The 14,969-nt window shown below is 44.6% G+C and overlaps 1 protein-coding gene and 1 long non-coding RNA gene across 3 annotated transcripts in view; one reads left to right on the top strand and one right to left on the bottom strand.

The window, feature by feature from the left end:
* LOC126988055 (neuropeptide F receptor-like) overlaps window positions 1-10,145 on the bottom strand; it is a 35,225-nt gene extending 25,080 nt beyond the window's left edge. The window contains exons 1-3 of one of the 2 annotated variants that reach the window (XR_007741408.1): window positions 8,708-10,145; window positions 8,358-8,489; window positions 6,901-7,439 (exon numbers count right to left, since the gene is read on the bottom strand). Coding sequence is in view for 1 of the 2 variants with exons in the window: in XM_050845851.1 (XP_050701808.1) it covers window positions 8,319-8,489; window positions 8,708-9,565 (1,029 nt within the window). In the remaining variant the exon portion in view is untranslated. Of the gene's footprint in view, window positions 1-6,900; window positions 7,440-8,052; window positions 8,490-8,707 lie in introns of those variants that run through there. The other variant, XM_050845851.1, reaches the window with a different exon arrangement.
* Window positions 1-14,969, top strand: part of LOC126988056 (uncharacterized) — a 164,956-nt gene that overhangs the window by 31,137 nt on the left and 118,850 nt on the right. Inside the window, exon 2 of the long non-coding RNA XR_007741409.1 lies at window positions 3,892-3,987. This is a non-coding gene — a long non-coding RNA (uncharacterized LOC126988056). The remainder of the gene's footprint in view (window positions 1-3,891; window positions 3,988-14,969) is intronic.

The following is a 14,969-nucleotide window of genomic DNA, read 5'->3' as shown; positions in this document are numbered from 1 at the left end:
AGAAGATGAAATAATAAACGGAAATAAAAGAAAATAAAAAAAATGATCGCATATATAAGACACGAAGAAGAGACAGACGAACAATAGACGAAATAAAGGAGAAATATAACATTACATTCTTACCGGGCTCGTCCTGACCTTGGTATTGCTTTGACGCATCGGCAGCCTCATTAACGGAGTGTAATTGCATGTTTACTCACACACACACACACACACACACACACACACACCCTGAAAAGAACGAGAGAGGGACGTGGATAGATGGATAGACAAATAGATAGATAGATATGTACATTTTCGGCCTTTGGAACCTCGGCTTAAATCCTACCCAGCACCACTATTACGAAACTCTTCGAAGGCTTTGTCCGTGCATTGCAAAAGGATCTCGCAAAAGTTGTCGGTGTTTCCGTGGGTGGTTTCCTGAGCCTGGCAGTAGTTTTGCAAGGCCTCCGCACTCTGAACGGGACAAACACGCATGACATTTCAACGTAGCCCTTCTCTGGCATTGAAAAACGTTCGTAACAGGAGCTAGAAACGTTTGATAATAGGAGGGTTAAACTTTCTCTGCTATCCCAAGGCGGTTAGAACACAAAACTCAACGTAGCCGCTCTCTGGCATTGAAAAACGTTCGCAACAGGAGCTAGAAACGTTTGATAATAGGAGGGTTAAACTTTCTCTGCTATCCCAAGGCGGTTAGAACACATGACTAAGAAACGATGGTCTGTGCGGCTCGTGTTTATTCCTCCCAAGAACCAATTTCTATCTGCATGGTGATATATGGAGGAGCTTCCGGAGTTTGTATGTACACTATCAAGGCTGCGTGCCACCTGAGGGCGACCAAATTGCTTCAGCGCACCTGTCTAATTGTATGTAAATGTGAATCTGCTGCGTTTGCCTGCCTGGAACCTTGCCTGATCCTGCTCTTCGCCGCCTGTTCACCTCCTACCTCCACCCCTGCCCTCCACCCTCCTCCACCTGCCTGCTTATTCCTCCACTTCTGTCCCTGCCACCCCTACCCCTGCCCTCCGCTATCTCCATCCCTCCTGTTCTCCCTGTCGTCAACACTTTCCATCCCTGCGCTCCAACCGCCCCTTCTACCCAACCCTCTTCTGCCTTCGTCTCTACTCTCCACCCCTGCCACCCCTGCCACCCCTGCCTACATTTTCCTTCATCCTTTCCCGCCTCTTCTTGAATTCCTCTCCACCCCACCATCTCCACTCCTACCTTCCTCTACCTGTACCACTACCCTCTTCCACCCCACCACCACCTACACTCCTCCTCCTCCACCTCCAACCCAGTGCCTTCCCCTCCTTCCCCCACCCGCTGCTACGCGTGTACTGTACTGGCGGCCGTCTACTCTGTGACCCTCGCAGCAAAGGAAGGAAGGGAGGGAGGGAGCGGCTGCGTAAAACTCCGGCATCACAAAGACAAGGACATTGCCTAGTGATGAGGGTGATTACAGCGGCGAACAAAGGCCATTAGGGAAGCTTTTGGGAGTGATCGAGTAGAGTGTTGAGCCCGGAAAAAAAAATTGTAAGAGGAGAATAGAATCATGTGTATTATTTTGCTCGGGGAGTATAGAAAGCTGTAGTTATCTGGCCTTCACTTTGCTCTTTCTTTTTTCATTTACAGGAAGGGAGGCAGCTTAATGGAGAAAACGATATCAATAGGTTGAGCCCGGAAAAAAAATTAAGGGAAGAGAAGAATAGAATCATGTGTATTATTTTGCTCGGGGAGTATAGAAAGCTGTAGTTATCTGGCGTTCACTATGCTCTTTCTTTTTTCATTTACAGGAAGGGAGGCAGCTTAATGGCTAAAACAAAATCAATATCAAAGAAGCCAGCTAGACTCTCCTCCAAACGAAAGCAAAAAGAACGAAAGGCCTCATTCTAACAAGCGCCGAGGTTTATATTTTGATCAAACATATCGGGCTTCCATTACGGCTGTTTTGCAAGGCCACGGAGAAGGTTATCGAGGTTTTCTCCGGTGATTTTCCCGTACTAGGCGCAGAAGTCGGATCAAACTGTCACTAGGATTGCAAAATAGTCCATGTATATCCAAACGAACGCCAAGGTCTATGTCATTAATTAAAGGTATCGGGCTCCCCCTACGACTGTTTTTCAAGTCCACGGAGAAGGTTATCGAGGTTTTCCTGGGTGATTTTCCCGTACTAGGCGCAGAAGTCGGATCAAACTCACTAGGATCGCAAAACAGTCCATGGTGATCCAAGCAAACGATAAGGCCTATGTTCTTAATGAAGCTCCCTGAAGACTATTTTTCAAGTCCACGGAGAAGATAATCGAGGTTTTCTTGGGTGATTTTCCCGCACATTGCGCAGAAGTCGGATCAAACTGTCACTAGGATCGCAAAACAGTCCATGGGGATCCAAGCAAACGATAAGATCTATGTTCTTAATGAAGCTCCCTGAAGACTATTTTTCAAGTCCACGGAGAAGGTTATCGAGGTTTTCTTGGGTGATTTTCCCGCACATTGCGCAGAAGTCGGATCAAACTGTCACTAGGATCGCAAAACAGTCCATGGGGATCCAAGCAAACGATAAGGTCTATGTTCTTAATCAAGCTCCCTGAAGACTATTTTTCAAGTCCACGGAGAAGATAATCGAGGTTTTCTTGGGTGATTTTCCCGCACATGGCGCAGAAGTCGGATCAAACTGTCACTAGGATCGCAAAGCATTGCATGGAGATCCGAGCAAACTCCAAGGTCCACATTATTTCTTTTCTAGTTGGTTTGCCGTCCCATTTTGCTTTTTCATTTATCGCTGTTTCTCTTTCGCATGCCAGAGATACAGAATTAGCTATGTCTTTTTTTTCTTTTCCAGTTGCTTCACCGTCATATTGTTCGTTTCGGGTTCCCTTTACGAGTGTTTTTCAATCCCATAGAGAAGATTATTAAATATTATCTTGCAATTGTTCTGCAGTTAATTATTGTTTTGTCTCCCTTACATACAAAGAAACGACGCATGCTTTTTACCTTACCAATTGCCAGATGCCTCAACTCGTATGCATGTCGAAGCTTTAACAAACATCCTCCCCCCCCAAAAAGTGATCCCGGGCTACCACCTCTGACACGTAAGCATTGTACGATAGAGTTGAAACATTACACGTCTTTTTCCTGTTCTTTAATGATCGCTGTGTCTGGTTCGGATGTCAGAGTGTCGGGAAAAAGCCTTTGGAGGGACATGACCATTAGGATAGTGAGCACGATATGTAAGAGTTGCAAAAATACGTCTTTTTTTTGCCCGTCTCCAACGATGGATGTGTCTGGTTCCAGTGTCAGAGTGTCGGTAAAAAGGATGTGGAGGGATGTGACCTTTAATATTGTGGGCGGGAGCTGAAATGTTACGATCCTCCCTTTGTTGGTGGTAATGGTCGTTGTGTGTGTGTCTCGCTCGGTTTTCTGTGACGTACGTATCTATTTTTTTTTCTAACTGCTGCCTTGTCTAATTTTTCTTTATCATTTATCGTAGTATACCATTTGCATACTGTCATTTTCTTTTCTAGTTGCCTCACTGTCCTGTTTTTCTTTTCCATTTGTAGCTTTTCCTCTTTTTCTTGTCCAGTTTTCGTCGTCAATTATTGCTGTATCTCATTTCCATGCTAGAATTACAATTATCAGCTGTCTTTTTTCTTTAGTTGCTTCACTGTTTAATTTCTCTTCCAGTTTTCGTTGTGTCTGTGTTCGAGAAATTAATGGTATGGGTATTTACTTCTCTTCATTTCTACCCCGCTTTATTTTCCTCTTCCAGTTATCTCGCTGTCTCTGTTCTTTATTGCATCCCATTCTTATTTTTCCTCTTTTCCAACCATTTCTTTGTCTCGTTCGCAAGCTAGAGTTACAGAATCAACCTTGTCTTTTGTCTTGCTTTCCCAGTTGCTGCCCGCGCCGCCTCTCATTTCCGCGTCGGATGTAAACAATTAGGAAGGAATGTCACCTGGAGCGCTGCGAGTCCCTGAGAGCCATGCAAAGGTGAGTCATTTTAATTGAAGTGACTATCCATCAACACTCATGCTTGAAAGGGACGATAGACATGTAATTATAATGTCTCAGACGGTCCAAATTAATGTGATTCTTCTCTTTCACTGTTTCTTATGTATCGGAAGGTTCACGTACTTTGGGTTCCTTCCTTTCTTTCTTTCTTTCTTTCTTTCTTTCTTTCTTTCTTTTTTTCTTTCTTTCTTCTTTACTTCCTTTCCTCTAGGGTTTACGAAGGGCTTCCAGTGTAGTGTCGGTTTAACATTATATACATTGCCTCAGAGTATCGCTAGCGGCTTTTTTGTGCACCCTCTCGCCCTTCAGCTGCCTCCTAGTAAATCAGAATTGACTCGATACACAACTTTCCTTTTGGGTTGAAGAAGGGGTCCGGTATAATGTGTAGGTCCATTAAGACTGTGGTGTGTCGTATTACCATTATCGACATTACCTCAGAGTATCGCTAGAGGACGTTTGGTATCTTCCTTTTTCTTCCCTCTTTCTGCTTTTTTTCCATTGCCTTCACTTTAGTTTTCTCTTTCTTCGGCGTCTCAGGTGTTTGGGGGACTGTTGAATTGGCGGCGTATAATGTCCGCACTCCTCCCTCTCTACCTGTTTCGTCTCTTACAGCACTAATAATAATAATAACAATAATAATAATAATAATAATAATAATAATAATAATAATAATAATAATAACAATAATAATAATAATAATAATAATAATAATAATAATAATAATAATAATAATAATAATAATAATAATAATAATAATAATAATAACAACAGCTGCCTCTTAGTAAAAAAGAAATGAGTAGATAACAACTTCTCTTCAGGGTTCGCGAAGGGCCTCCAGTATAACGTGTCGGTGCAGCAATAGACATCCAAAGTAGCTTCATTATATAGCATCATGGGAATATTGGCTCATTTACGATCAGCCCGAGTCACTGTTTGCGTCACTTCAAAGCGTTGAGGGGGTGGATAGACAGTACTCCTCTATACAGGTTCATGCACGGCCTTCAATTAAGTGTCCGTGCAGCAAGAGACACCCAAAGTACCTTAATTTTATACTTTCATACGAATATCGGTTCATTTACGATTACCCCGAATCACACTAGTTTGCCTCACTTCAAAGATACACACTACTGCTCTGTTTAGGTTCACGCAGGGCCTAATTAAATGTCCGTGCAGGTAGAGACACCCAAAGTACCTTAATGATATAGTATCATACGAATATCGGTTCATTTACGATTACCCCGAATCACTCTTAATCTGCGTCACTTCAAAGCGGTGAGCGGTGGATACACAGCATTGCCCAAGGCTCAGGCGGGTCCCCAGTACGGTGTGTCGGCGCGGGAACAGACTGCCTAAATAGATACCTTATATGTTTTTCTCGTCCCGGACACCTGGAGGCCGCGAGAGGCAATTTAATAATTCATGACCATGAGGCACAGAAACCCTTTTATCTTGCTGGAGTGCCGGCGGGAGCGAGGAGTACGCGTGCCTGTGTGTGGGGAAGGGTCGAGGCGAGGTGGGAAGGGATGAGGAGGGAAAGGGAGAGGGAGGGTGCAAGCGACATTCTAATTTGAGGTAAGAGAGGGCTGGGAGCCACGTAGATGCAATATAACCTCCCCGGCAGCACATCCCCTAGCTCTCTACGGCTGTGTGGTCCCTGAGTAAAGGCTTCGAAATTAACAATGAGGTGTTATAGAAAAAAAAAAAACTCATCTTGATTCCCATTCAAATTTATCCTTAATGACTTCAATTGAACCTAATCTATCCTAACCTAACCTGACCTAACCTAACTTAACCAAACCTGACCTTACCTGACCTGACCTAACTTAATATAAACTAACTTAACCTGACCTGACGTAACCTATCCTAACCTAACTTGACCTGAACTGACATAACCTAACCTAACCTGACCTGACCTAATCTAACCTAACCCTACCTGACCTTACCTGACCTTACCTAACCTGAGCTGCCCTGTTCAAGAGTGGGCGCCACATACCAGTTGAGAGATTAATACGCCCTGGAGTAATCAGCGGCCGCCCTCGCACCGCTCCCACGCAGATACAACCAAACTCTGGCGGTGACTAAGGGAGTTTTATTCACAGCAAGGGTCGGGATAGAACAAGGATCATTTTACTTATTCTTTTTTACGTGATGTTTATTGCGCCGGTAGGTTCTCTTCAGGGAGGAGGGGGGGGGGGGGAGACTCTTAGACGACCCCAGCCAGATAGTGAAGCAGGCGATTTTTTTTTTTTATAGTAGCTGCCGTTATGTATGTGTGTGTGTGTGTGTGTGTGTGTGTGTGTGTGTATAGAGAGAGAGAGAGAGAGAGAGAGAGAGAGAGAGAGAGAGAGAGAGAGAGAGAGAGAGAGAGAGAGAGAGAGAGAGAACAAAACAAAACAAACCTCTAACTCTAATTCACTCCTCTTCACTCACCAAACTTTCCTCTTCTTCCTGTCTTCCGCATCCCCCTCCTTTACCTCCTCCTCCCCTGCTCCTCCTCCTCCTCCTCCTCCTCCTCCTCCTCCTTATCTTTATTTTCTCTCCTCCTCTCCTGCTCATCACTAATTCACACATCAGAACCCATAAAAGGGAGAAAAAGGGAAGAGAAAGGGGAGACTGAAAGGGAATGAGGTAGAGGAGGAGGAGGAGGAGGAGAAAGAGTATTAGGGAGAAAGACTCTTATGCTCTCAAAAGGACTCTTCCTCCTTCTTTAACATGCCTTAATTATTTACTCTAGGGCACAGCGTCTATTAATGTGTGTGTGTGTGTGTGTGTGTGTGTGTGTGTGTGTGTGTGTGTGTGTGTGTGTGTGAGAGTGTGGTAAAGAATCTCTATGTCATTCACTCACATACTCGTACTCTTTCCCCTCACTCACTCAATCACTCACTCACTCACCTACGAAGTCCAGCGATGTCCTGCGTTGTCCTGCGATGTCCTGCGTTGTATCCTCACTGCGTCCTTTCTTGGTTTCTTGTTTTCGTTCTTCCATCCTGATTCAGTATGGTCTTTCCCTCCTCCTCCTCCTCCTCCTCTTCCTCCTCCTCCTGGTCCTCACTTTTCTCCTCCTCACTCTTGTTTCCCTCACAATTATTCTTTTCCTGTTCATCTCTTTCCGCGTCACAATTCTTCACTAACAGATGATGGTTTTCCTTCCTGTTTTCGTTCTCCCTAAACAGCTCCTCGCCTTCTTTCTCCTTCTCCGTCTCGTTCTCCACTTTTACGCACTCGATTTTGGTGTCCTCCTGGCTGCGGCTCCGTCCCTTTAGATCCTCGTCCTTGTCCTTGCTCGCACCGTCTCGTTGGGGAAGGGAGAGGACGCACTGCTTCCCCTTCTTTCCCCCCTGCGCGCCGTTCCTTGGGGGGTGAACGAGCAGGGACACGCCCTCGGCAGCGCCCCCTCCCGAGGTCCTCCGCCCGAGACACTTGCAGCGGCTCTGTCCAAGGGGAGGAAAGGGTGTGAGAGGGTGGTGGTGGTGGTGGTGATGGGTGACTGACTGCCTGATCGATTGACTAATTAATTGCTTGACTGATTGATTGATTACCTGATCGACTGACTGAATGACTGATTAACTGATTGACTGTCTAACCGACTGAGTGGTAGACTGACTGATTGATTAAAGCTGATCGATTGACTTGACTGACGGATTGACTGATTGTCTGACTGATTAACTAATTGACTAACCGATTAATTGACTGAATAACTGACTTTTGACTGATTTTAGGAGTCATTAAACATCTAACCTTATACGAAAACACGAAAAAGAAGAGTTCTAAAGTTTACCAGCGAAAGGGATGAAAGAGTGAAGATGCTGGTTAACTCTTGCATATGGGATTTGGACAGTAGAGGGATGAGCTAGAGCAGAATAGAAAGTCGTGTCCAGCTGGGTCGCGGAAGAGGTGGAAGCATGCAGTGACCAAATTCAAGAGAGTAGGTATAAAGGAGAATAGGGCGGAGGAAAGAGTAAGGATGCTGGTTAACTCTTGCATAAGGGATTGGGACAGTACAGGGATGAGCCAGAGTAGAAAGTTGTGTGGAGTGGTGGCGCGGGAAGGGTGGTGGCATGCAGTACGAGGGAGAGTAGGGCAGAGGGAATAGTGAAGATGTTGGTTAAGTCTTGCATTAGGGATTTGGACAGTATTGGTAAAAGCCAGAGTAGAAAGTCGTGTTCAACGGGGTCGCGGGAGAGGTGGTGGCATTTTTTACAGCAAGAGAGTCAGCTCAAGGCAATAAACAAAAAACAGCAACAAAAAAAGCCCACTAAAAACGCTGCACAGACAAAAGAAAACAGAACACGAAGAGGCCAGAGGAGAAGTCAATTTCGGCTCATGCTCAAGTTCAGGATATCACGTACAAAGGAGAGGAGGGCGGAGAGCTCGTTCCTGAGGGTGGTGTTGAGCCAGCCGTAGAGCACAGGGTTGGTACACGCCGAGCTCATGGCGATGGCGTGGCAGGACCCGAACACCACAAAGAAGTACTCCGGCGCCTGTGCGGGGAAGGAAGACTATAGCGTTATTGAGGGGGGGAAGAAGCATCAATGTAAGGGATAAGGAGGGGTGTGTAATTCGCCCACGGCTTGGTCACGAGTTGAACCCGCAATATCCAGCAAGTACCCTCCCCACAAGTGCAAACTCGTTAGAGTTGGTCTCTGGTGTGTGTGTGTGTGTGTGTGTGTGTGTGTGCCCAGGGCGTCCAGGCTCTCACCCTAACAAAGCCCGCGTAGTTGAAGTCTGCGAGGAGGTTGACCACGTGCCAGGGCAGCCAGCAGACGGCGAAGGCGGCGGCGACGGAGGTGAGGAGCAGCGTGGTGCGGCGGTTCCTCTCGATCTCGCGCTGTGCCCGCCGCGGGTCGCGCTGGGACAGGGCGTGCGTGCTCAGGTATTTGTGAATGCGTCCGTGCACGAAGCTGAGCACCAGAATGGGGATGACGTACTGCATGACGATGAGCGCGATTGTCCACGAGTACTTGACCATCGGCGAGGGCCACGTCTCGACGCACTTCTCGTACAGCAGCAGCCCGCCCAGCATGACTTGCGTCACGTAGTAGTAGGCGAAGAGCGGCAGCGTGAAGGCCAGCGACACCAGCCAGATGGCCGCCACGGACCACGGCACGCGGGCGCGGGCGCGGCTGTTGCCCGTCACCCGCACGATGGTGAAGTAGCGGTCCGCGGCGATGGCAACGATGGTGGCCGTTGACACTAGGATGTTGGTGCACTGCAGCATCGGTACCAGCTTGCAGATGAAGTTCCCGAGCGTGTAGTTGCTGTGCAGCAGGCCGAGCAGCGTGAAGGGCATGCACACCACGCATAGGCTCACGTCGGACACCGTCAGGTTGATGATGTACACGTTGTGGGCCTCGCGCCGCAGCTCGGGCCGCCGCATGATCGCCGCTGCCAGGATCAGGTTGCCGAGGATGCCGGCGGTGATGAGCAGCGCGTACACGGTGATGAGCGAGGCACGCGCCGCCGTGCCCAAGTAGTTCTGCTGACTCCTCTCGAGTATGGTCTTCCAGTCAACACTAAAGGTGTCGTTGGTGCCGTTGGCGAGCGTGTGGTTGTCCATGGCGCCTCACTGCAGCGTGGTTGCTGGTGTGGCGAGGGTGGCGGAGGGGCGGGCCGCGGGGTGGGGGGTGGCTGGGTGGTCAGGGCGTGGCGCGGGGCAGGGCCACGCCGACGGACGGCAGCACCATGGTGTTTCGGAGCGGGGGCGGCGGGGCAGCTGCTGGGACCTCACTGGGGGCGGCGGGGCAGCTGCTGGGGCCTCACTGGGTGCGACGGGGCAGCGGCTGGGACCTCACTAGGTGCGGCTCGGCGCTGCCCTGGGTGGTCAGATGCTGCCTCGCAGGGAACGCGGCTCCCCCGGGGGCGGCGCGCCTCCGTTATCCCGCCCCACCACGCTATTGATTCACACGATCATTCCACAGGCTGTCTGGCATCCCGGAAAATCTCTACTTTAAATTTTTTCACAGTCTCAGAGTGGGCGTGCGGAGGGGCGGCCGGGAGGGGAGAAGGGGGCAAGCGTTGGCCGGGAGAGCAAGGCGGTGTAGGGAAGGGATCTGCGTGGGGTGTCTTGGAAGGGCCGTGGGTGTGCAGGGGAGTGGCCGGGGATTAGCGAGTGTGTGGCAGTGTGTCGTGGGGATTGGGAGGGGGTGGGGGGCGGAGGAGGCGAGGGGGTGGGAGCAGGGGGGGCGGGGCGCTTCCCCTCCCACCTCAGCTGGCAGTGACACGACCGACGAACCTCAGACCTGCAATGATACAAGCCTGTGTGAGCAAGGGGTGGGTGGGGGATGGAAGAGAGAGAGAGAGAGAGAGAGACTCATATTGCTCTAATCCAGCCATTACCAGGGGCCGAATTTTTCTTTAATAGTCTTAAGGCACATTCTCTCTCTCTCTCTCTCTCTCTCTCTCTCTCTCTCTCTCTCTCTCTCTCTCTCTCTCTCTCTCTCTCTCTCTCTCTCTCTCTCTCTCTCTGTCTCTCACACATACAATTTTACGTCTCTACACTTTATTTCGTTCACCAAAATATAAATCTTAAATTGAGCAATCGTGGATGTGTGTGTGTGTGTGTGTGTGTGTGTGTGTGTGTGTGTGTGTGTGTGTGTGTGTGAGTGAGAGAGAGATTTATTAGTGGTCGTTTATCGCCCGCCATAAATTGTGAAGTAATCTTAGAAAGCGAAAGTTATTCCTGCCGTATACTTTGATGACTCCTTAAGTTTACGACTGGGGAGAGAGAGAGAGAGAGAGAGAGAGAGACAGACATAGACAGACAAGATTGGGAATGAGTTTTACCAAAGTTTTAACAAATACTAACTTAACAAATACTATCATTACATCATCTTGCGGACCTGTTGCAAAGGACCTCTGCCTCGACTTAGGAAATATAACCCTCCCTATTAAAATGTCCTCTAAACATCCTGTAATACCGTGATTGTTGTGGTCATAAAACGAAGGTAAACACGACGAGGAGAGTATCAAGACACCTTTCCTACCGAATCTGACCCTCTCTGTTTGGCTGTTCTTCACTGTACCAAATGAAAGCAAGCCTCCCCATTGAAATAAGTCCTCTTAGTCACACTTTCCTGTAATACTGTGATGGTTGTGGTCATAAAACGAAGGTAAACACAACGAGGAGAGTATCAAGACACCTTTCTAACCGAATCTGACACTGTTTGGCTGCTCTTTACTGCACCGAATGAAAGCAAACCTCCCCATTGAAATAAGTCCTCTCAGGCACACTTTCCTGTAATACTGTGATTGTTGTGGTAATGAAACAGAGGTCAATACAACGAGGGAAGTATCAGGACACCTCTCCAACCGAATCTGACCCTCTTTGTTTGGCCACTCTTCACTGATCTCTTTGGACTTGCAGCAGAAACGCCAGCAGGTTCTTTTTTCCTATCTTCTTTGTTTTGTTTTTTTCCTATCATCTGCGTCCTTTTCTGTAAATATCGTTTAAAACTTCCTTGACTGTTGCTGGTGCTTAAAAAAAATCTTATAAAACTCTTCACTACGTATTTGGAACAGACTTTTTTTGTATCCTTTATTTCTTTCCCTTTAGCTGCTTCCTTTACTGTAAAAAATGTATTGTTAGTTAGTATTGTTAAAACTCTATAGACGTTCGCTTTATTCTGATCATCACGTCCCCGCTGATGGGGCTGCGGGGCACTTCAGCGGCGACTGAGGTGACGCCCGCGCGCTGGGAACATGCTAGGAGGATGGAAGTAACGGAACAGATGGACATACCTATTGGCCCTCCAGCCTCTCCTCTACCGGGAACATAAGAGGAAGAATGAGAATGAAAATGCGGCAATGAGAAATAAACATACAGAATAGACGGAATGAACGAAACAGATGAACATAAATACCTATTGGCCCTCCAGCCTCTCCTTTACCGGGAACATAAGAGGAAGAATGAGAATGAAAATGTAGAAATGACTAACAGAATAGGTGAAAATAATAATACCAGGAAAGTAAAGAAGGAAAAGATATAGAGAAAAAGAGAAGAAAAAAAGGAAGAAAAAGAATAGACGGAAATAGAAAAAAAATAATAGAAATATATATATGTCTATGATCAGCCCTTCAGCTTCTCCTCTACTCAGGAAACGGAGTAATAAAATGTAGAAGAGAGAAAAAGAGAAGAAAAAAAGGATACAAGAGTGACGGGAATGTGCAGAAGAGATTATAATAGAAGAAAAGGTGGAAATATGTCTATGATCAGCCCTTCAGCTTCTCCTCTACTCGGAAAACAGAGAAAAAAAGAGAAAAGGGAAATGTAGAAGAAATAATTTTAACAACAGCCTCTAGTCTTCCTTGGTCTTAATTTCCTGTTTTCTCTCTCGGTATATTCTGTGTTTTACTTGTGTTCGTCCTTTGTAGCGCGTGGAAATAAGAGAGAGGAGGAAGGTTTTATTAATATATATTTTGCTATTTAGTGTGCAGTATAAAATAAGGGAGAGAGAAGAGCTTAGCAAATAGAATAGGAAATTAATCTTAGGAATTACTCTCACTTTTCTCCTTTCCCATTCCTCTTTTCCTTTTCTTTCCTTTTTTTCTATCAGAACATAAGGTTAGTTTGCAAAAGGCCAGTTGGATGAAAGCACTTAGGCAAATTATTATGTATCTTTTTTTTCACTTCTTTTGTCGTGTTCAAGTATTAATTAATAAGACTCAGAAAACTTAAGGCCAGTTGGCTAAAAGAACTTAGGCAAATTAGTATGTATCTTTTTCCTTACCTTCTTTTATCATGTTCATGGATAAATTAAAGACTCAAAAAACTTGCGTCGACTTAATGAACTTAGGCAAATCAGTATATATCTTTTTCCACTTTCCTTCATCATGTTCACGAATAAAGTAAAAGACTCGGAAAGCTTGCATCGTTATACCACAAGAACATTAGAACATAAGGTTAGTCTGCGAGAGGCCTAACGACTAAAAGAACTTAAGCAAATTAGTATATTATTTTTCCACTTTCTTTTGTCATGTTCAAGTATTAATGTAAAGACTCAGAAAACCTGCATCGTTATAACTTATAGCACAAGAACTGTAGAACATAAGGAGTCTGCGAGAGGCCTAACGGCTAAAAGAACTTCGGCAAATTAGTATATATCTTTCCGCTTTCTTTTATCATGTTCAGTTATTAATGTAAAGACTCAGAAAGCTTTTGCATCGTTATAGCACAAGAACATTAGAACATAAGGTTAGTCTGCGTGAGGCCGAACGACTAAACGAACTTAAGGAAATTAGTTTAAAGTTTATTGTCCACTAAAAAAAAAAGAAAAAGGAACAGACGAAGTATCTCTTTTTCTCTTTTTCTTCTTATGTATATTTTCTGTGTCAAGTTTTTTTTTTCACTTTCATATCACGTTATCATTTATAGTGTTCAAATATTAATTAAAAAACGCAAGAAACAAAATAAAAAGCGTGTTCATATTACAAACGCGTTCAACTAAACACAGGAATTTGCAATAGAACACTCTGCTGAAATAAGTCATGCACGTTATTGTATATATATATATATATATATATATATATATATATATATATATATATATATATATATATATATATATATATATATATATATATATATTCGCTATGTTTAATTTCTCGTGTTCAAATATCAATTACAAGACTCAGAAGAAACAAAATAAAGGGCATCGTCTTCCCTTGCCTCCTCCTCTTCCTCTTCCCCTTCCCTTCCCTTCCCTTTCCTGCCCTGCCCTTCTGTTCCCATCCCATCCCATCCCTAAAAAGTCTGCTGGAGGACAGTCTACTAAAAGAACTATAGCAAATTAGTGTGTATATATATATTTTTTTTTTTCCACTGTTTAATTTATCGTGTTCAAAACTAATTAGAAGAAACAAAATGCAGAAACTCGTAGCAGCTCAAAAACATTTAAACATTGGTAGTCTGCAAGAGGTCAGACAACTAAGAGGACTGATGCAAACTGCTGTATCTGTTTTTTGCACTTTGTCTAATTGATGGCATTCAAATCTTAATTAACATTCTCGGAAGACACGAAATAGTAGCGTTGTTTCATCACAAAATCATTTACACATTATGAGTCTACAAGAGCGAATGCAACTAAAATACCATAAGCAAATTAGTATGTATATATTTTTCCGCCGTGGTGAAGTTATCGTGTGCAAAATATTCATTAAATTACTCGGAAGAAACAAAATAAAGGCTTCGTTATAGTACAAAATCATTTAAATATTATGAGTCTTCAAGAGCGAATGCCTAAAAGACCTTAATCAAATTAGTATGTATATATTTTTCCGCCGTGTTAAATTTATCGTGTACAAATATTCATTAAAATACTCGGAAGAAACAAACAAACAAAAAAGCCTTCGTTATAGTACAAAATCATTTACACATTATGAGTCTGCAAGAGCGAATGCCTGAAAGACCTTAATCAAATTAGTACATATATATTTTTCCGCCGTGGTGAAGTTATCGTGTGCAAATATTCATTAATAAAACCAGGAAGATACAATTTTTTTTAAGAAGCCTCCGTATAGCGCGTAAACATTTAAATGAATATAACAGTCTGCAGGAAACAGTTCGAGTTAAGCAAAGTGAGTGTATTTTTCTATTTACCTCACTAATCACGTTTATATTTTGTCTATGTCTTTTATTCTCTTTCTTTTATGTTGTATTCGAAGTCCTCACTGATATATTTTTTTCCCTTCCCTTCTTTGTTTATTCTTTCTCTATATCCGTGTTGCTTCTCTCTTCTCTTCCTTATCTTTATTTAATCATTTCCTTTCTTTTGTATATATTTTCTGTCAATTTCTTTCGCTGTTCATCTAAAGGTCAAGTATAAAAAGGAGTCCTGAGGAACAGACGAAGCGCATCAAAATCTCTTTTTTCTTCCTTATCTACAATTCAAGCTTTTCTCTTCTGTAGTATTTTTCCACGTCAAAATTATTCATTGTTTATCTTATCACGTTCAAATATATACAAG

This window comes from Eriocheir sinensis, chromosome 67 (genome assembly GCF_024679095.1).
Source record: "Eriocheir sinensis breed Jianghai 21 chromosome 67, ASM2467909v1, whole genome shotgun sequence".
Taxonomy (NCBI): Eukaryota; Metazoa; Arthropoda; class Malacostraca; order Decapoda; family Varunidae; genus Eriocheir; species Eriocheir sinensis.
This window is presented reverse-complemented; position numbering and strand designations above follow the sequence as displayed.